Genomic DNA, 23,140 nt, shown 5'->3' on the forward strand with positions numbered 1-23,140 from the left:
ACAGCGCCGGCGATGAGGAGACAAACATCACCCCGCAGTAGGGAAGCAGTACCAAAGATATATAAAATGAACCAAGATGGTGCATGACTACTCGGGTCAATAGGGTGAAAAGGGGTTCAGTTCCTGTTTAAGTCTGGCGTCCACGGCTTCGCCCGCCCCCCGTCTCCCGGGGTAACAGCAGCATCCTGTGCAATAAGATTGGGATGAATAAACCCCAAACAAACCTGTTTTCTTTTTAATCAGCTCAAAAATGTGTGTTTAGGCTCGAAGTGCTCATAGGATTCTGACAGTTACAAACGTTCGCTGTAATATTAACGGAGGGAAAAACAATCGATAAAGTTTGGTGAAATAAGCAGAGTTTCCCGCTTGTGTGAATGAGGCTCATTTCTCTGTTGTCTGCTTAAGGGGCGGAAAGAGCCCCCCCCCCCCCCCCCTCCCCCCTCCCCCCTCCCACTTGCCAAGACCACGTAACCGCGTTCACGGAAATATCTTGATTAGGCGGCTCTCGCTTCACATATTCTCTCTGGCAGTCTGTGAGGATCGAACAGTGGTCTGGAGAAGAGCGGCGGAGGAGGAGCGCCTCAGGAACCGCAGAATAACAGAAACAGGGAGGATACGTGTTCAAATTCACACTTTAGCAGCGCGTATCCATGTTTTACAGCTCGGAGACGCCCTCTCTGATTATAAAAGCTGAAGTCTGCGGCTAACTTGGTGGTGTTGAGGGGAGAGAGGAGCCGTTTGGCGGTGGCGGGATGAGCTGAACAGTTCGGACGCTTCTCACCGACAGAGTCGCCAATGTGGCAGCAGCGGGTAACCTAACGTCCTCTTCTCCGGCTGAGTTGGCTTCACACGTGAACGTAGTCGCTTCTGGACTGCGTTGTGGTCGAGGGTAGTGACCGTGATCTTCTGGGTAGTTTGAGTTTCGCGGTTTTTGTGTCTTTGGTCATTTTTTGTTCGTTATTGTTAGCTAATGCTAGCTGTCCGCTCCGGGTCTTTATGTCTTGCACGAGCTAAGTTGCTTGACTCGTGTAACCATGCTTCACTGCTGAAAGGGGAGCTCCGCCGATTTTCCAAATTTCTGCACGATCCAGTAGTTGAGATATAAACCAAGTCATTCAGACTGGTTTGATGCGAAATGATTCGTTTCGAGAAAACATACAGACTCAGATTTCTTTACTGTGGTGGTGATATAAACCAGCAATGATTTCTACAATGCAAATATATCCGTTTTATTTAACTTCCTATCGAAACCGCCAGTGAACCTGCTTGTGCCCTCTGGGTTTTATATGTAACGCAAATGATGGTGAAGTAGAAAAAAATAAGTTTTCTTTGGGGACTACTTTGAAGACGACACCCTGCAGGTACCCCTCCGCCATCGTTAAGCAGTGTCAGACAACGGACAGTGTATTCATAGCCATTTTCTGTAGTAACTTTCTGTGAAGGAGCTTTTAGAGGCGTTAAACTCCTCAGACGTCTGGTTCCTATCACCACCACTGAGAACGATTCTCGCTCAATAAGTTTTTCTAGCACTGAGCATTTTACACTCCACCCACTCTGAATGACTTTGTTTACATCTTCACCATTTTACTATGTGGAACTTCTGAAAAATTGGTGGAGTTGCCCTGTAAGGCTCTTTCTCTCATTTCTTTAACACATTGTGTTATTTATATCGGGTCAGCTGCAGTGCAGGATGTATGTAGATGCCAAGAGGAAATCGGTCTTACGTGAATGTAAAACCACCCCATTCTGTCTCTAACCAGACACATCAGTGTGTTCAGTTGGAGGTGACGTTATTTTTGTGCTTTCAGTGCCTTTTTATGACATGTTACAGTCATAGTGTGATAGTTTTGCACGTGACCTAATTTTTTTTCACAGATCAAGTTCTTGTTTTGAAATACTTCAGTTCCCTTCACATTCCTGCCCCTTTTCACAAAGTCCTCGGTGTGAACCTGATTTGTGAGTGGGGACAGGAATGTGAGGAGAGCTGTATTTGAGGTGGTGTTCTATGACACGATTTAGCTGGCATTCATCTTTCTATTTTACTGTTACTGCCTTGAAATTTGAACACCTGTGCCATCACTGAAGTGTAGCTTTTTCCCTGTGTGCAGAGGGACGTCTACCCGACACCACTAGGGTCCTCAGCAAGGCCCCTCCACGTTCAAAGGTTGACGTTACATTATCTAAGATGGAGTAGAAACGCAGATCTCTCTCTCCACCTTTCCTCCAACCCCAGCCCCCCTCCCAGCCCGTTGTATGCTTGGTGCCCACAACTCGGCGCACCATGCGTGCCAACGGGCGACTGGGGAGGTCCGTGTGCTGGAAGCTCCTCTCCCCCTTCAAGCGGTCCCGGCAGGAGAGGGTGATTTTGGCTCGCAGCGAGAGCATGCCAGGAGAACAGGTCCTCAAGATCACGATCACTGAGACGACGGTTATCGAAGCTGACTCAGGGGTGTGGAACTCAAGAGCGCTGAGTTATCTGGGCCTGTGGTACTTCTTCAGCTTCTCCACACTCTTTCTCAACAAGTACATCCTCTCTCTCCTGGAGGGAGAGCCAAGCATGCTGGGTAAGTGGAGAAGGAACGGGAAGGTGGGCTGTCTGTGGAGAATCTTCAGGGGCCGTATTACAGAAACTTCTTAACTCTGACATCTCGTCTGCTTAGTTATCATGACAACTTCACTTAGGACTGAATTTAGGACAGAAGCTATTGCAGAACAGCAGTTCTTAAGTTCATAATCTTATTCATTAACTCCAGATAAGAAAACAGTATTACAGAAACAAAAATTCTGTCCTAACTTTAAGACATCCCAGAGCCGTCTTAACTCTATTTTAACCATCTGTTCCTGTTGTTCTGTGCAGTGACAGACAGCATAGCTCACTGTAACTGGCATAATGACGTTACACTTACCTACACCGAAAACGGTGATTTCACTTATAAGGGTTTTTTCTAGCAGCGTTCTAAAAATCCCAGACACTGCAGACACGAACTCCACGGTTAGCTGTCTGGCTAACTAAGTTGATTATTTTGATTGTGTTTGCATTTCAGCTGTGCGCGTTGATCGGTTGCTGGATAGCAGACATGACAGTTGATTGTCAGCTTTGCTTGACTAAGTTAAGATTTCCTAACTTGAGATGAGATGTTGTAAGATAAAATTCCTGAATTAAAATTAGATTTGCTTCTGTAATACGAATTGGTGAAAAACCTTATCTTGGCCTGTCAGATCAGCTAAGACAGAAAGATAGGAAGTTTCTGTAATACGACCCCAGGTTTCCAGCTGGCAATGAAGTGGAGTGAAATACAGAAGCTAAACATTTTTTTTGCTTGTGGCAGCCGGTGTGTTACTTGGATGCACATATGAGCTCATACATAGAGCTACATATGGAAGTGGTCATATCAGAAACTCCTAAGCCCATTTTTTTTTGCCCTGTATGTACACTTTTTTTTTTTTAGATGACCAGTAGGAATAGTCCAAATTATTTGGAATAAAGTTTTGTTACAGTAACATAAATTTTAGAGTACGAATTTTTTCGTGTCTTCTCTTGTAAAGTTAGCATTTTTGTTATGACTGCAATGACATATCAGTTGTTTTACTACAACTTATGATATAGAGTTCATTTTCATCCCCAACAAAAAGAAATTTTAGAGAAGCTTTTTGAAAGTCTTTTTGTCTTGGCACTAAATACCTGATGTTTGTGAGGATAGGAGGTCATGTTGAGATGTTAATTGGTTGTAGGAGTGCCAGCAGGTAATAAGAAGTGTTCTTGTGTAAATATATAGTGGCATGTTGATTGCAGGACTCTAGAAACGGCAATAGAAACAGAAGAAGACATGCTGTTTGTGCTATAACCCTGCTGAAGTGCTTGATTTGAACGGGGCTAATGATTAATATGAGCGCTGATTACAAGTGTGCACACACTTCCATTTGTGGTCTGAAATAGTCTTTGTACTGTACAGCTGTAGGTAGGTGGGTAGATTGTGACTGTTAGACATCACATGGCATTTATTTAACTCTTTGTTTGCTGTAAGAGGTGTGTTAGATGGTTATTAATCCCTAATAAAGTGCTTGGATCAGTCTTCCCACTGTTGATGCTGTGGATTGGCTGTCATGACTAAATTCGACATTCCAGTTTCAGTAACAGTTCATGAATGGTTATTCAGTTAACCATGAGAGTAGGGCTGGGCGATAAAACGATAACGATAATTATCGCGATGTGATACCACATGTTCGATAAATGTTTGATATAATACACCATTCTCACACTTCCACGTACAGTGAAAGCCTTGGTGGCATTTTCTACTGCAAGGGAAGCGACCCTACTGTGCTATCGCCAGGAGAGGGCGCACTTCCGAGTTTTTTGACATGAGTAGAGAGGGAGGGGGCTACGAGTAAGATGATATTTTGCGGTTCACCCCTTAAACTACTACAATTGAATATCCAGTCGTCGCTAGCTGGTGTCTGAATACTGTGATGTCATTTATAGCGGGGTAGCCGAGCGCTCGTCACCAGCTACAAATAATCTTTTCTTTCTTAAATTATGACTATTACAAAATAGCCGTGCTTTTCCAGCTGGTAAAAACAGCTCACCAGACACTTTCTCCCACTCTCCCATGACAGATTTGTGAAATGTTCCACTGTTTGGTGAGTGTTTGTCGTGTTCCGACCATAAAGGATAGTTTAAAACAGCAATTAACCACCCAGGAGCAAAAATCAGCCTTCAAACTTGAAAGAAATAATTTGACATTTATTGCGGTATGTATCGATATCAAACGATATGATTTTTTATCGTGATAACATATCGCCCAGCTCTACATGAGAGTAAAGAAAGCACCGCTGTCAACATATCATAAAAAGTCATTTTCTCACTGGTTACTTCCCAGCTGACAGTACATGTGTTTGAACAAAGCAATAAAGACCAGAGAAATAATGATTTGAAATGTTCGGCATACAGTAAAAGCTTTAATGAATGTCACCACTTGACTTTGTTCAGTTCTTACTCATAATTAGGTATCAAAATCCAATACTTTTATCACAAAATGTCATTCAGTACCAAATTTTAATACCTAAGCTGTCAGTCTTACCAGTGTCAGTGAGCCAGTAAGCATAGTTGTTCCAAAGTCCAGACTGCTGATTAGCTGTATAAATTACATTCTGAATGAATTTTATTAACACCTGCGCTTCTTGATTTATTCTACAATCCGGCACAGTAAATATACCTACTTACAGCATCTCTGGTTCTGGTTTAAGCCACACCCACAGTCAATTAGTAAGTTTAACAAAAGTATCAAAAAAGGTATTATTCGGGATTCGATATTGAGGTCATGGTAATCGGTATTGCTGCCAGTATTGAAAAGTGTTGAACGTCCATCCCTACTCATAATACGTAAACAGGTGCATAACAGTCTTTTAAACAGAACTAGTGTTGCATTCAGCGTTGAAATATTGCCACATGCTTTTTCTTTTTCGTCATCATATTTTCCCCCTATGGTGTTTGTACACTGACATCCATCCATATTAACCATGTATCCAGTTATCCATGCACACCCCTACTAAACCCTCATTTATAAAGGGTTCCAATTTAACCCTGCAGTCGCCTCTAGGCCCTCAAGAGGAGGGATTACTCTGATTTCATAGTTATCAGACAGAGCACTTTGGCCTTCAGAGTTCTTTTAGATCGCCAAGACGACAGCCAAAGGTTAGTAAGGCTAGAAAGAAGCAATTATCTTTCCTGCCCAGCATAGAGTTGGTGCCAGCAGGTAGCCATGTGATACCTCTTCTACAGTGCCTGAAACCTTAGTTAAGCCGCAGTGCACCTGTTTGTGTAACTAAATTAATTCTTTATCGTCTTTGTTTTTCAGTGGAAAAACAATATCCTGCTCTTTTCATACAAAATCAGTAAAGTACTTAAATAGGACAGTCAATTTAAAATTGACCTTGCTAATGAATAAGCTCTCTCCTACAGTAAGAAGCAGTACCCTCCCCAATCTCAAGGCAAACAACCAAGTGAAAGTCATGTGACCAGGAAAATAACTAGGCCTTTCCCTTGACAAAACTGATTTGTCCCTCACTGCACCTGCACACACTTCAGTACTGTACCCGCATAAACAGCTTGCGTAAGCTGCTCATAGAGACACTTATTAGGCTATAATAAGGATTTCATAATCGTTTTGGTTTTGTCACACAGCTCTACTAAGGAGGAGCATTCAAAAGGTCATCAGACATTCTGCATATCTCTCAAATATGCCTTCCTCGTGCCTTTGTCTTTGTTAGGTGCTGTTCAGATGCTTTCCACCACAGTCATTGGCTGCATTAAGATGTTTGTGCCTTGCTGCCTGTACCAGCACAAGTCCCGAGCTGAATACCCGCCCAACTTTCTCATGATCATGCTCTTTGTGGGATTAATGAGGTAGGTCTCCCTACTGCCCATTCTGTTTATCTGAGAACCAGTTTTATAGAAGGCTTTATAGAGGGCTTATGTCATGTGTTGACAATTACACCCATGTCGTGAATGGACATATTTACAAAGGGATACTGAAAGGCAACCTTTCAGATTTTATCTACACTGCAATGAGGATTTATATAGGACCAATGTGTATATGTGGGCTGTTGCAGTAATACTAATGTAAATATTGTGATTGAAAGTAGCAACAGTGCACGCCTCACTAGAACTTTTGCCTACTCAATGGATGACAAAATGAAACGGCAAAAATGGAGATATGAGGTTTTGTTCCCACAGCAGCGATAATTAAAAAGAATGGAGAAAAATGGAGAGAAATAATCTCAGGAGGTCAACACGTTCGCACGAACACACATAACTTCACGTGTAAAGGCTTAAGTAAGGCAAAAGCTTAAAGAAAGGAATCAGCAGGCTAAAACTCTGAGAATGGTGCGGGTGAGGTGGTCTTCCCCACTTACCATTGAGTTGGTCAAAGCAGTTATAGCATGGTGCAAATTATATGAAAATTACACAAACTACACATACAATTGCTGTTTCATTGTTACAACAAATTATTGTAATGCAGACTTGAATTGGTTCAGAAACATGTCACATGAACACCATGTCATTGGTTAGGTTCACCTGCACCATAGGCTGCCACCACAACTGGTAGGATAGATTGGAGATGGGATTAAACAAAGCCTTATTTTGTGTCACAATAACTTTCTCAAGGAACGGTCACTCTCCATGATGTTCAAGAATAGAACAAATACCATATAAATATACTACAAGTCTCACAGAGACACAAAACAGTGTCTCAAAATGGCATCCGAATGTCTGGATCCAGCATCCCTAATGAGGAAACCCACAGCAACAGTGGCAGAGAAAAATCCCTGAAAAGGAATAAGAAGAAGAGGTGAGCCAAGGTTCAAAAAGGGGGACCCCATCCTCCTCTGACAGTGTTTTCACATATAGTTCGTTTTAAAAGAACCGAACCGAGTTCTGTTAAAGAGAACCTGGAAGGGAACCAACTGCAAGTGACCTCAGTTCTTTTTGTGTTCACAATGTAAGTGAACTCTAAAGAGGACTCAGTTTTCTTTCTGGTCCATTGAGATCTCAGACCACTTCTTGTTCAGACCACAACTCCATTAGAACTCGGACCCCTTTCACAGCACTCACGGTGTGCACAGCGCTCGCCACGTGGGCCGCATTCTCGGATAAATCCGAGCTATCAGGTGGCGAGAAGAACCACCAGACCTTCCTGCTGCTCTCCTATTGGCCGCAGTCCATCGCGCAAAATTGGAAAAACGGCCCTGCGGGTCTGCCGCGGTGGGCTCCGTGTTCGGCTGTGCTCCTCACTGAAGCTCCACCCGGCGAATTTTCATTCATTCAGCGTTCAGTGTGAAAGCAGCTGAGAATTGCGTTGCATGCCCAGCTCGAGCCTTTAACACGGTATAATCACGCGAGCTCTCGCATCTGATCGCTTTAATAAGTCAGCGCTGCTGTTTGTCTCAGACCACGGACAGACTTTATCCTGAGTAGAACCGTATAAATGATCCTTGGTCTGTTTTACCTGCTAAAGTGCTGAAGACTGTGGCTGTGTGTACGGCGAGCATCGAGGTCTTCACCATAAAGCACAGCTGAAGCGGACTGGGGCCGTTTTGTTTTCACAATGCACAATTTAATCGAACCACAAAACGAACTACATGTCAAAAAACTCGGAAGTGCGCCCTCTCCTGGCGATAGCACAGTAGTGGTCTCAGTTCGGTTCGTTTAGGGGGCCGTTTAGGGGGGTCTGAGTTCGTTTGGCGTGTTCACATATGCAAAAGAAACCATGACTCAGCGGTCTGAGTCCACTTCAGACGCTGAAACGGCCCAAGTGTGAAAACACCCTGAGTGACACCAGACTATGAAGCTGCAGTGAGCTTCTGTTGAATTTGACAGCTAGAAGGAAAACATCAGAATGAGTCCTTAAATCTTGTGAAGTATCTAAAAGGGTTGCACAACATGGGCATAAAATGTAATATATAAAAGCTGTTGGATATCACAGTGACAGTATGAGAAGTGATGAATTGTTATTAAAATAGTGTGCCTCTGACTGGGTGTGATGCAAGCACAGACTTGTTTTTTTGACTGTGTAAACAGAGAAATCTAGCCAACCTTTCCTTTGGGCAAATAGCAAATACAAAATTACAAAAGCACCGCTGTCCCACAAATACTGTAGTGCAAAATCAAAAGAAAAGAAATACAAACAGCAACTTACATCAGAACTGCAAGCACATTTTTTGTGCGTTGAAAGGCTGGAAAACAATTAGCATTACCTCAACAGCTTTTTCTATAAAGCCTACCAAAATAAATAAATAAATAATTATTATTATTTTATATATATATATATTTTTTTTTTATTTATATACAGGAACCGTAGAATTAATAGAAAATCTGTTTACTGTTTTGTTTAGTTATTAAACATGTTTGTTGTGACAGTAGAAATTACTGCCTTGCGCACTTAAATCACAATACTGGGTGTGAGAAGAGTCCTAATGTTTGATACATTTATACAGGCTTATAGTTCAGAATGAAGCTGTGCATGTCTGTTTGTAATGCTGTTACTCGTCCCCCACATGGGAGAGCAGGGTTTAGGTCTCATTAGGTTTCTCACGGTTTGTGCCAGCAATGATAAGGTAATTTGATCTGTTCTATCATTTGCAGCTCTTAATGATGTGTTTATACTGGAAACTTGTATCACAATAACAAAAATATGATTATCATGCAACCCTAGCGTAGACCATGCAGTCCTTCATACACCATTGCAAAGCAGTTGCAGTAGAAGAAGAACACACTGAACGTCATGGCACCTGAAAAGTCTTTCATTGGGGACATGACCAGAAAAGGATAGAATAGATTTAACCCGCATGTAATTAAAATCTGATTTTCCAGCCTATATGCATTAAAATTAAACAGGCTGGTTTTATTATTGTGCCTTTACGACTGATATGTAAATGTAATCTGATTGGCCTGTATTGTATCTCATTCAAAAAGCAGTCTGGGCTGAAAAGGCAAATATATGTAAATGTGTTGGACATCACAAAAACAATGATTTGAACAACTTTTGAAAATTGCCTGAATTTCCATATGTAAATCATATGGACTGTCAAGTAAATGATGCATTTTAAAACTTCATCATGGTTACGTACAATATCAGACTTCTTTGTTTAAAGGAAAAGTGAGGGAAATCTGTTTTTTTATGAAATGGACCCCTCAACATTTGACATTGTGTGTGTGTGTAACCAAATTAGCTAGTGTCAGTGCATTGCCTATTATTTGGTGTCAATAGGTTACACCAACATAAAATGCAGTATGAAATATGATATTTTAATAATAAAAGTGGTCCTTTTCTCTTTTCCCCTCAGGTTCACCACTGTGGTGCTAGGGCTTGTTAGTCTGAAGAACGTAGCTGTGTCATTTGCAGAGACCGTGAAAAGTTCAGCACCCATTTTCACTGTTATCATGTCCAGACTGATACTTGGGGAATACACAGGTAATGTACAGATGCATGAGGAACACCCAGCTAAACTTGCAGTGCATGAGTCACAGGCTATGAAAAATGTTCTAAACATGTTCATACATGGTAATTTAAAGAGACGCTCCAGCTAAGGTGGAACATTTAACCATCTAACATTCTGTTGTAAAGAGGGCTGGGCAACATGACAGTATATATTGTTGTGATAAATTATGTCACAATAGAATATGCTTTTCTGAACATATTATGCATATTGTTAGTACTTGTAGACACTGACCAAGTGCGTTATGCATTATAAAGAGAGCAAAATTAGCCCCATTTAACTGGGTTTAGTGCAAGTATTAAATAAAAAATCAATCGCTGTTTTTGATAGTGTTTTTTTACAATGTAGCACTGCTGGTCATTTTTTTTCTGTTCCAACTGATCATAAGTCTGAAAAAAGAAATGTCATGTCATCTATTGTGAAGATTTCTTGATGTATTGCAATATTATATTTACAGGCTTACTCCAGTCAATAAGCCAAAGTCAATACATATTGTTTTTCCACCTGTTTGTCACATTACACTGAGAAAAGCTCTAAAAACCAAAACCCTGGGGTAATATGAATTACATTTCTCACATTCAGTGTTTGCCTTTTCTTATCTGAATGAAAAGAACAGTATGGAAAGAGGATGATATATCTGTGAACCCTTTTCACAATCTTAAACAAAGCACTTGTGTACCCCTGGTCATCTGTTTTCCTCAGCTTAGTGTTTGTCTCCATTTGAACAGCAGCCAGTTTTATCATCTTGGCCACAGTAGTCATTTTGTTTGCATAGCTTGGTATAGCAGTAAATTGTGTAATGAAAGCTAGTGCAAATTGATTGAAGTTAAAGATTAAAAATTGTAGGTAGTCACTCTTCTAAAGTGCAGTCAGTCAGGGCTTTTTAATCTCCAGTGCTGTGAATTTGAGGTCTGTTTGAACAAATTTGTGCTAATAGATTCACTGTATCTGTATGTATATTCAAGATATACATCAGTATAATGTAAATTAACTTACAAGGACTTGCCATGTGATATTATTAAAAGCCTTTATGAAGTACTGATTTTAAAAGTTTAAGACTAGGGCTGTCACAAATACTCAATTAGCTTTGTGACAAATAGGTTAAGTCATTTGATTGCAATTGAAATGATAACCAGGGCATCTGCAGGTTATTCTAATGATGAGAATTGCTTGCCAGCAAAATCCAATACAACTGCTAATTAACATTATCATAGGGATGGTACTCATTAACAAATTAAAGATTTCTTCACAGCTATATAATGATATGTAGCTGTGAAAAGTTCATGAGATGACTGGCTAGAAGCAGCATTAAAGCAGTGTTTTTTATATTAAATGTTTTCCAAAGCTTTTTAGCTGTTTCAGTAAAATATTTCTTTGAAATACTTTGAAAAGCTGTGCATGCTATGTTATCATTTGATTACTCGATTGAGCTGCAAAATAAATTACCTGAGCACTAATATGGTCAATAGTGGGCGCTAGATGTGTGCAGTGTGATGATAATTTATCACTATCATGATAAATTATGTCACAATACAGTGTTTCCATTAGGATATCTTTCAGCAGTGGTGGCAGGCCCACATTTCACAGCCCCCAGCTGCTGCTTCAGAATTTTATGAAATGTCAAGAAGTCACAATTACAAAACTCTGCAGAGGGCTTTTAATTAAAGACAGATACAGGAAGTGGAGACGCATGGCAACACTGAACGTAGTCTGATTATGTCTGTGCACCTGACATGAGTGAGAGCCGGGGTTACATTACACAACTTTTACCCCAACTCTAGCCCTGGTCCTCAGTCTGGCTGAGTCTGTGCTGGTTGGCTCCAGTCTTTGAGTCAGTCATTGTTGACATTTGGGAGAGCAAATTGAGTAGTGTGTGTGGGGCTCAGAGTTTTTTTTACCTCCTGATCATGTTTGATATTCAACCTGACTCTGAGCATAATCTAGTAGTGTATACTGGTCAGCAACTCAAATTTAAGCAGACTTCTCCAACAGCCAATGAAACATCAAGTAAAAAATGCTGAAAAGTCACTCACATGTGTAGCACAGCTTTTTAGTGAACTGAGTAAAAGCACGAGCACAATCAAGTTTATGTACATCTAAAACTCTAAAAAAACTACCACACTGATTGCATATTTACATCCATTTCCCTTATGTTTACCCATACCGCATATGTTTACCCATTGCTTCTTTACTGTGTCAGCGCGAACAGCAGAGATAACAGCAGCGAGTTGCTCCACGTTTGTTTATTTGCCTCAAGTGAGTTCAGTGAGTTCAGTTCGGTTCAGCCACAGTTTAAAAGTTGAGTTGTGTATGTGATCCCCAATATTTTAGTTGCAAAAAAAATCTGCAGAAACCAGTTGGTTAGTGTGAGATGTCCAGTCTTTTTGTGATCACTACAAACTTTAAAAGTCGTGTAAATACAGAGAGAGAAGAGAGAAAGGTAGATTAAAATAACTAATTTTAAGTTAGGGGTTTGGCCTGCTATATATATATATATATATATATATATATACATATATATATATATATATGTGTATATATATGTATATATATATGTATATATATGTATATATATATTTATGTATATGTATGTATATATGTATATGTAAGTGTGTGTGTGTGTGTGTGTGTATGTATATATATATATATATATATATATATATATATATATATATTATATATTATATATATATATGTATATATATATATATATATAAAATACACGTTGCGTTACAAAGTGAGCATAATTAGTCCTGTTTAATTGGATTTAATTATTATTCTTATAGTATTTGTGACACTACAGTTTCTATTTTGTCTGTTAAATCTATTTATTATTATGAAAAAATCAATTTATTATGATTCCTATAATGTATTGTGAAAATATCAAGTATTGTCATATACCTTTGCCATATCACCCGCACATAGTGACAGGCCTAGTAGATACATTTACTTTGTGAATGATACATTTCATGTTTAATTTTGCTCATTATAGAGAGTTTTGAGTGGTTTTGACTAGTTCAGTTATTCAGTGTGTGCTGACATATCTGCTCATCTGTTCTCAATGGATGCTGCATGGCGTACATATAATGTCTTCCATGCAGACTTCATCCATTAAAGCGGTTTTGTTTGGTCAACAGGTCTTTGGGTGAACTTGTCTTTGTTTCCAATTATGGCCGGTCTTGCACTCTGCACAGCCACTGAAATCAGCTTTAACATGCTGGGCTTCTCTGCTGCTCTCTCTACAAACATCATGGACTGGTATGTACTGTTAAATATGGAATACGTTTTCCACGTTTGTGAATGTCTGTAATTATCTTACCACATCTGTAATGTTTATAACAGATTAAAACACAGAGTTCTGTGAATAAATTGCACAGATTGAAGTGTCTACTTGGTTTGTGCTTTGTCATCACACGAAAACTATTCCATGTGTAATAGCTTCGACTGCTCACAGTTTGAAAACATATTCTACTTTTGTTATTTCTCCTATCCTAACTATCTACCTAGCTAGCTGTCTTTAGTGAATTTAGTGAATAGCATAGTCGTTAGCTAGGGGCTTCACAGCCAACCAACAGAATCAAACTAAACAAACAAAATCGATAAAATCAAACTACAGGAGGTATTTTTTCTGTTGTGTAACAGGTTTTAAAGTATTTCATTTACACTTAAGGTAGACCAATACTTATCAGCTTGATTTGAGCTGCAGAGAATCGCAGTAAACGATGATATGCCAAGAGATTCGATACAGTCCTTCAATATTTAAGGGCAGTATTACAAGCCAGCCTTTTTTAATTTGAGTTATAGGTTTGTTGTTATGGGAATTATAAGGCTTACTTATAAGGCTTATAAGGCTTTGCCATGTGATATTAAGAGCCATTGTGAAGGATTGATTTTAAGATTTGTAGACACCATGGCTGTCACAATTACAAAAAGGAAAACTGATTAAAATTTACATTGTCAATGAATGGGCTTGTTTGCACATTGTAGATGTGCAGGTCATTATTAAGATGAGTTTAACTGGCTGAAGTGCTAGCTTGGCACTAACATAACAATGAAATTCCCAAACAGATGTTAGGGAGGATTAGCATCATCATAGAGGTGGTACTTTTACATAAACAGCTATACAGTGATGAGTAGTGCTGATAAATTCACTGACTGAATAAGTGAAATGACTGGATAAAGCAGCATATATTTTTGCCACAGTGTTTTATTTTTTTTTATGAGGCAAAATATCTCTGAAGGCTTTTTTTGAGAAAAAAAATTTTGTCATCATTCATAAAATGTTACCAACAGTTTCCGTTTCCATAGACTACATCGACAGCATTTTTGCGCAAAAAAGCCTTTGGATGGAAATAGCCTTTGGATAGTTAAAGACTGTTTGGGACAGGACTGAAGTCACAGAGATGATGGCAATAATTACATTGAAACATCTAATGTTAAACTAATCCCATTCAAGCAGTACTTGAGACTGCAACATGGAGTAGGGGTGTATGATTTAAATACTCATTAAAGCCTGATGTTTTTTCTGTTTTTATTGTAGCTTACAAAATGTATTCTCAAAGAAGCTGCTAAGTGGGGACAAATATAGATTCAGGTGAGTGTTTTGTGTTCTCAGCCATATATTTATTCTTTTCAGATGTAAGGACTGGGAAATTTGCCAGGGACACCACAACATCAAATTTTGTTTTTTCATGCTCAGTCATGTTCGTTCTGTAAATCCAATTTAGAACCACATCTAAATGACACCTAGTATATTTCTAGTGTTGTTGTAAAATAAATTAAAACTGGCTGTTTAGTTGGAAAATAAAACCTTCATATGCCGATTTGAATATTTGACTAAACAGCATTTGGTGTGAAGTAATGTGTAAAAGTTTCAGGCAACTGAAAAAAATAGATTTAACAAAGTTCATTATCTGGGCATGAAGTGTTTTATTTGCTCAGAAAAACACATATTAGAATAAATATAAATAGTATTTACACAGCAAGTAGTGATTTATAAATGTCAGTGAGTTTGTTTTAACCATTTCCAAACCTCTCCTTGAGATAGCCCAGTATAATTTCATCTGACACCTGAATTGGTTAATCTGTACTTCTACTACTTTTAAATCACGTGTTGTGGTGTTGGAATTTGATAAACCTGTGTGATGTCTGGGGGCAATGAGGAATCAAACTTCGGACTAGCTCAAAAGATATGAACTACCTTATTTTTTAAAACAAGAAATTCTTTTTTTTTGTATTAAAAAAATGTGTTTATATTTATTTGCATTTATTTTATTTGTTGAAATTGAGTTTATTAATATATGGTGTTTTTACAAAATGCAAAATGACAAACAGACTAAAAAAGATGATATGACAAGCTTCTAGGCTGACTATACTGTGAGTTTCCTGTCTTCAAAAATAATAAATAAATAATTATTTCTTTGCATAAACAATTACATTTTTTTTTAACAAAGCTATCAACAAGGTTGTGCCATGATAGAAGACAATGATAGTAATAAGGTCTGAGTTATAAAAACTGAGAATCTTTATATTTTAACTTAACTGAATAGGACATTTTTGCGACCTAGTTGGCTCCATGTTAATGTTGTCCTTGATTCCTGTCCAGCCCCCCAGAGTTGCAATTCTATACCAGCGCTGCTGCCGTCATCATGCTGATTCCTGCCTGGGTCTTCCTCATGGTCAGTCAGTTCTCTGCATTAACTATAAAGTCAGCGTCTGCATGTGCTGAACGTCACAAGATTGAGGGAGAATTCCACCAATTATTTTTTGTTTAATTGTTTGAGATACAAACAAGAGTGTTTTGATGTTAATGGTGCATTGTAGTCTTAACAACAAATCATTAAATAATTCCACTCAGCCAAGCTAGTTTGTGTTTAATGTGAGATCATATATTTTCTATAGGGTTTAAATCAGATGTGTGACCACCACTGTGAACAATCCAAATGACTTGGTTTATATTTATTTGTGTAGAAATGTTGAAAAATAGAAGAATATCTGGAATAACCTTGTTAGAATGCAAATATAGAACCAGCTTGTTCATATTATTTGGGGTATGGAAGAAAAATGCTGAACCTGAAGCAGCACAAGTTTGATACATGTAGGCCTCTCCCCATAATCATGAAACGAATGAGTGCTGAAATAGGTTCTGTTCCTGTAATACGAGGATTCTGAGCTGAGATCAGCACTCCTACTTTGACAAGTTTCATGAATACACAACTAGTTCCTCATTTAAGTGACCAGAGAACTTTCAGTCTGCTAGGGAGCATGTATTTAAACTACCACATCCCCAGAGTTTTGCTAACGTGTTGACATTGGAAAATTGGCAACTCAGCATTTTTTTTTCTTTTTCATAACATGACTCCCCTGCAATGCATCTGCAAATAAAGTTCCATGGTTTTGCGATACCCCGTGTGACCCTAATTAAACGTCTGTGGTTCTAGTAGCACAGATTACACCTCTGGGAAATTTTTTTGAATGCATTCAACAATATATTTGAATGAATTGCCCTGATTTATTGCTGTAGTGATAATAAATGAAGGATGAACTCATGGCTAAGATTTCATGACTCATTGCTTCTGCTGCATCCCAAACTACATACAAGCACACTAAAGTAATAAATAATAAAATGAACACTTTTAAAGGGAGGAATGTCATATTAATGTGTATTGTTATTCATTATGTATTCATATTAAAAGACAAAACTGATGTCTTCAACATTTGAAATTGTGGAAATACTTAACCATGTGTAACATGACAGTGAACGTGCTTTCTTTTCCAAACGCCGCAAAGTTTCCTCAGATTTTATAATATTGAGGTGCCTTTTACAACCTTAACTAGGAATCACCCCTTTAACAGACACAATTAATACTAAGATTTGTTCAGGCAGTGAAGCAGAAGTTACTCCTTGTAATGGGAGTAACTGATGTCTGGTGTAATTAAGGATTTCCATCAAGTGCAGTCAAAATGTTAACTACAATGTCATGATGACTGCTCTCCTTTATTTGTCTTCAGGACATACCTTTGATGGGGAAGAGTGGGCGGAGCTTCAGCCTGAGCCAGGACATTGTGGTGCTGCTGCTGCTGGACGGGGTCCTGTTTCACCTGCAGAGTGTCACGGCCTACGCGCTCATGGGACGCATCTCACCTGTCACCTTTAGGTGAGAACTCCACACACGGTCATTTGATAGCTGGGTGTGGACTCCACCACCATCTGTTTCAGACAGTTTTAAAACTCATTCTTCATTCAAAATGACTTGATAAATCGCAGTTTTATCCAGAGGCAAAAGCAATGGTACACTTTATTTGTTTCTGTGTTTCTTTTATTAACCACTAACAAATGATACCTAAAACAACAGTGTCACAGTTTTCATGAAAATCCAAGGCATGCATGGTGGATACTACTGATGTGGATCTGTGAGTGTTCTCAAATAACAACAAACCCACTTGACCTTTTATAGTTGTTATCGTTCAGAAGAAAAAACACATCCAGATAATTTTTACCCAGATCATTTTGCATAGAAATCATATGGCTTTCTTTTTTTTTTTATTTATTTTTTACTGAACCTGTTTATTTATTCATTAATTCATTTATTCAGTGTAACACCCAGGCAGTGTCATCTGTCTTTGTTAAGCCCCAGATGCAAGTAAAGTTTGCCTGGCGAAAAAGCCAACTCACTTGAATGGAAAATAGAGTAGAAGTTTAGTTTGAATTTGTGAAATATCAGAAGCATGAGCCAATAGTCAACAAGAGGCTGAGTTGTGGTGTCTTCTAAAAGGTTTTTAAAAAAATAACTAAAAATGGAGGAAGGCTTACAATGTCACTTGTCACACACCGTTCCAAAACCTAAACTAGCTAACTTTAGCCTTTCACCAAACTACACATTACCTCCAAAACTACTTCACATCTGAACACACTTGCCTGATTTGCACTCCAACACTGGGGAAGCAGCTTACAATAAAATCATTGTTCATTAAGTCAAAAATGTAGAGAATCCACATACAGAAACAGGACAAGACAAATTTAGGAAAAAGTAAAAGCAGCAAAAAGGAACAGCAAGAACATCCAAACCATTACATAACAGGGGCACTGTTAAGGCATGAGCCCATAGCAGTTACTATGTTCTTTGTGTTATGTTTTCCCGATAAAATCACAGATGTATCCAGGTCCTCCAAAATTTTGTACGTTTTAGTTTACATATTTGTTTCTCCACAGATGGTAACTTTGTGAGCTATATCTTGAGTGACCATACACTCTGAGTGTACAAAGAAAAGTGCTTAACTCTCAATGGGGCGGTGCCCCTCATATCACTGGGCTATCACCCTCAAGGGTACATCCACAATACCTTTAGTTAGGGAACATGTCTGAACCATTGCGTTTATATTTTTGGAGTTGTATTGACTCCATACACCCTTTCTCGTCTCCAGCCTTTTTATTAGGCCACAAAAAGATACAAATATGTATCTCTACCCTGTGAGAAACATATTCAAGGTACAAAGGTGGACCCTAAAACTGCTGTTGCCCCTTTTGAGGGTACATTTTACATTGTTTGTACCTTAATGAATGAAAAATGTACTTGCACAGTACCTTTTTGACAGTGTACTTCTGGTTGTAACAACAGTATATGTTTTTGGTACCCTTGTGGAATTTAAATACACAGTTAGAAATTTAGACACACACTCATAGAAAGGTTTTCCTTTCCTTACTGTTTTTCTCATTTTAGAATCAAAGTGAAGACATCAAACTATGAATCAAAATGTGGCCTATGCAAAAGTTGGCACATTTTTATTTGTTATGCTATATTTTTTCCCCAATATGTTAAAATTAGCAAACAAATAAACTGTGAACTAAAATTTGCAGGAAAATGCCATATTTAAGTGTGTTGTCTGCATGTGTTGACTGATTTTCAGTTAGAAAATCAACAAAGCATGTCATTTTATTGGGATGCAAACAGAGCAGACATCAATAACAACAAACATAAACAAATCAGACACAGCAGGGAGGAAACGGGATGAAGGCAGGGTGGCAAAGTGCCTGCAGAGGAAGTGGCGAGAATGGCAGGCTAAAACCTCTTAAAAAAGCTCCCTGATGATTTTCGCCAGTTGCATGCATAGCCAGAGGTCAGCTGTGGCCTGAGCTTGACCTTGTGACACTAAGCTCAGTTTAAGATTATGAAAAACATACATGCAAATATGTGTGTCTTGACTGGTAGTGTACATTAGTTTAGGTTATTGCTTCTTCAGACACTTCTGTAAGTGATTGTAAACAAAAGCTAATGGGTACAATTACCATGACTGATTTACACAATGTTATAACCTCCTGACTTTTATTCATGACTAGCAGTTATTAGCATTTTGGGCATAAAGGATTCATTTTATTTTGATGAAAACTGCCAAAAATGAGTGTTTTTAAGTTTTGTGTTTTGTGTGTTTTCCTTATCAGTGTGGCAAGCACAGTGAAGCATGCCCTGTCCATCTGGCTCAGCATCATCGTGTTCAGTAACCCCATCACAGCCCTCTCTGCTGTGGGTACAGTACTGGTGGTTGTGGGAGTTATGCTTTATAACAAAGCCAAACAATTTCAGAGAAGGACTCTGCAAGCCCTCGCCCAATTAGCAGACTTGGACCAGAGATCCTTACTTCAAGAGTCCAACCTCAAAGCAGCAGACTGAATCAACGGAGAACAACTGAAATGACTGCTGCTTCTGATGGCATTTAGAACCCTGTAAGGATGGATATTTTTCATTTCAGCTTTAAAAGGGAAGCGAAGATGTGAGTATTTTCGAGGTTTGGGTGAATAAAGTTGGGACCCAAATGAATTCACATTGGACCAAGGAGAAGAAGAGCTGCTCTATTAGAATGATGAAATAGCCAAGCTCTACATAGACTTCTGTGCCTGGAGTATGACATTCCTTTTACTTTTTCCTTTCCTTTTACTTCTGACATTATTCCTGACATTCACTGATCAGATGTTTGAGCACTTTTGTAATCACCTAAAAGTTTCTTTTGTTCATCCCACTAGTTTGGTAATAATTGGTAAGAAGAGGCAGGGGTACCTTCTGTGTTCAATGGGACCAATTTTTTTCTTTCCTAATTTTAGCTTTCAGTTATTCAGCCTGTTTCTTTGGTTTTGTTCTTGTCTCCCATCATGCAGGATTTTTCAGAGAAACTGAAAATGACAGTGTTTGTAGTACTGTAGTTTGGTCTTGTCTCTTACCTTTCAAGATTTTTTTAGTAAGAAATTGACAGTGTTTTAGAGACAGTGGTTAGAAAAGGATTTTCCAAGGTTGTTTGCACTATTGTTTAATGAAGATCAAATCTAGCTCATAGGTGTAGCCTGAGTAATTCAGAAAAAGACAGCATGCTGTAGAGTGTTGGGCTCTAAAGATGAATTTCATCCAAGTTTTAAATTTTTTGCATAATCCAAACATTGAGATGTAAACAAAGTCATTCAACGTTGGTCTGTGTGATATTTAGAAATAATTACCACAATATTTTCTAGTTTAAAAATTGCCATTATCGATTATATCAATCTGTCCCATTTGAAGCCACATTCTATTCTACCTTCAGTTTATATGGTTTCTTACATTAATGGTTTAATGAAAATCTTTAATAAAAATCTTATATTTAATAGTACAATACTGAATAATTATAACTAAGTATCTTTTGAGAACTACTTCACTTGTCGTTTTTAATAAATGTTGCTGCAAACAGACACTTTCATGAGATCCCTCTGGTGTAGATTCAGGGTGACTTGCTTGCTAATAGTGCTCCCTGCTAGAGGAACAGCAGATTGCAAAGGAATTCCAAAGCCATGCCCTCATGGTTTACATATTAAAAATGAGGTGTTTTTGTTGTTATAGTGGAGTCATTCTGGAATTCAGCTATAGATGCCTTCATACAACGATACCACATAGTACCACATAGTATTATAGTTTTATCATTTTCATAATTTAACTAAAACTATTTAATTTAAACCACTGGAACACTTAAGCAGAAAATACTGCAGTTTTTTCTTTGTTACCTGTTTCTGATTCTGTTTCCTAGCCGTAGATTGGGATCAGAGAAACTTTCCGGCTAAAGCTAACTTAGCTGCTCTAAGGTAAAACCCTATCACTTTAGCTTGGTTGTTTTGCTGCAGTGAGTCACACTGAAGCAAGCTGAAGTTCCAAATCAGCATCTATTTTTTGCTCAGCCGCCCCTAAAGTGGTGACATGGTGATTAGTCTTTAGCCTTTAATAAAGCCACCTTATCGCCACCACTGTGAACAATACCGACTCAGTAAGTTTCTCTAGAAGAAGCATTTCACATGAAACCTCTCTTGACTTTGTTTACATCTTCAACAACAAGAATTAAAGTAATCTGATCTATTTCACACTTTTGGCTCAACCTGCCCTACAGCACAGACATGGACTGTCGCAACTATTGTGTTGTTTTTGTTTATTTGCTTTACTTGGTGTAGCTTTTTTTTATTAATTGTACATTGCGTATTCCTCAACTTCACTTTCTTGTATATTTAGTAAACATTGTTGTAATCATACAGCTAAAACAGCCTAAACTCATAAATGCTATTGTCACTATAACCTAGTAATTTCAAGTATTATGAAAAAAGAGCATCTAGGAAGAAAGTCACTCTCTTGTTAAATGTTATTGTTTATTATGAGTACTTTGTTGTGGCCGTGACATGGGCTGCCAAAATATCAGTTTACCTCTTATGAACTCTTTCTTTTCCATTCCTTTTCATTTTTGTCTGTTTTACTTGATGTTCTGTGCCTATAACTATAATCTCTCTTTTTGATCACATGGTTGATTAAGTAATGTACATAATCATCATTTAATAATAATTGAATGGATTATACCACTTCTTTATACCGTTAGTCTTGATGAGTTATTCACGTATGCCCTGCTGCACCAGTAGGTGTCGGTGCATGATATGTTGATTCAGTTGTTGCTGTTTGATATGACAGCGACAAGATATTATTACACTGCTACTGTTCTTTATTCTAACTCTAGGAGACCCATAATGATTCCTCAATGCAAATGGTGAAAATGAACCACTTCTCAGTTTTTCCATCTATGTTTCGTTGTCTTTGCCAAACTAAATATTCAGCAGCATGTCTGTTCTGGCTCTTTAATGTTTAGCGTCATACTTTGTGTTTAACTTGAGCTATTTTTTCATCTCGTCTGTACTGAAGCGTTTCCTGCCGCTCTCTTTCTTCCACCTGTATGGCTGCCTTGTATTGTGTAACAAGACTTGAATTCAAAACAAACCTGTGTTCCTTAGACTACTGAGATAAAGACATTCCGTGTGGTCATCTGTTAAATAGCCAGTGTCATCTGTTATTTTATGCTTCACCATGAGCCTCAGATTCATGTCTTCTACTCACTTTGGGTAGAGGTGAGTTTTACATGGATCTTTTGATTCTGAGCCTGTGGACTAGGAGTTTAACATCCGTGGATGAATTTCTAAGAACATGTTTGTTATACTTTTTATGCTATAATTTAATGTTCTCCACTTAACACAAGTGTGAACATAGCAATATGTGTCTTTTAATTGCAAAAAAAACTGAAAGATCTTTAAAATGTGTTGTAAACTGAATTTCAAATTTGTTTCTGTAGGAATGGAAAACAATAGGTTGCATCTTGAATCTTAAGATGTATTTTCGTATACTATTTAACCAGTTTACTGTTTAAAAGGACTTTTCTGTATAAATGGTTTGATCTTTTGTGTCAAGTCTAAAGGTATTATTTGTACATTGCTATGGTGTACAGTACACTTAATTCGAAAAGAAAGTCATCTCAAAAACTCATCTTGAATAAATTTCTATGAAATGGAATCCATGTTGTCACGTTTATTTTTACTTCAATTTTTTCCACTTGTTGCTTCTGTCACTGGTGTCATACTTTTTAAAAACGTATTTTCCAATTTTCTCCAGTGTAACTGCATAAATATTTGTAATTACTAATTTAACATTTTGTTTTAGCATCCCATTTTGAGATGATCCATTTTGACCCAGGTGTCACTGGTGTAATGGTCACTGGTTTCACACTTTGTGTCTGTGGCATTTGGACCAGAAGTTTGGCTAACTTTGGTCAACACTATTAACCATTATGCATCTTTATACTAACAATTTAACGTGCACATGAA

The 23,140-nt window shown here is 38.2% G+C and overlaps 1 protein-coding gene across 2 annotated transcripts; it reads left to right on the plus strand.

The window, feature by feature from the left end:
* Positions 1–477: 477 nt before the first annotated feature.
* Positions 478–22,839, plus strand: LOC118813539 (solute carrier family 35 member E2A-like). Of its 2 annotated transcripts, none has more exons than XM_036578926.1 (9): positions 478–810; positions 2,091–2,564; positions 6,268–6,403; positions 9,844–9,971; positions 13,134–13,254; positions 14,537–14,590; positions 15,602–15,674; positions 17,008–17,153; positions 19,436–22,839. In XM_036578926.1, the coding sequence occupies exons 2-9, from the start codon at positions 2,282–2,284 to the stop codon at positions 19,662–19,664; spliced, it is 1,170 nt and encodes a 389-aa protein (XP_036434819.1). In that variant the 5' UTR covers positions 478–810; positions 2,091–2,281; the 3' UTR covers positions 19,665–22,839. The 2 variants fall into 2 exon arrangements, with proteins under 2 accessions (XP_036434819.1, XP_036434818.1); XM_036578925.1 differs by having other exon boundaries at positions 481–810; positions 2,110–2,564.
* Positions 22,840–23,140: the final 301 nt, after the last annotated feature.

The sequence above is a fragment of the Colossoma macropomum genome, unplaced genomic scaffold, assembly GCF_904425465.1.
Source record: "Colossoma macropomum unplaced genomic scaffold, Colossoma_macropomum, whole genome shotgun sequence".
In the NCBI taxonomy this organism is placed as follows: Eukaryota; Metazoa; Chordata; class Actinopteri; order Characiformes; family Serrasalmidae; genus Colossoma; species Colossoma macropomum.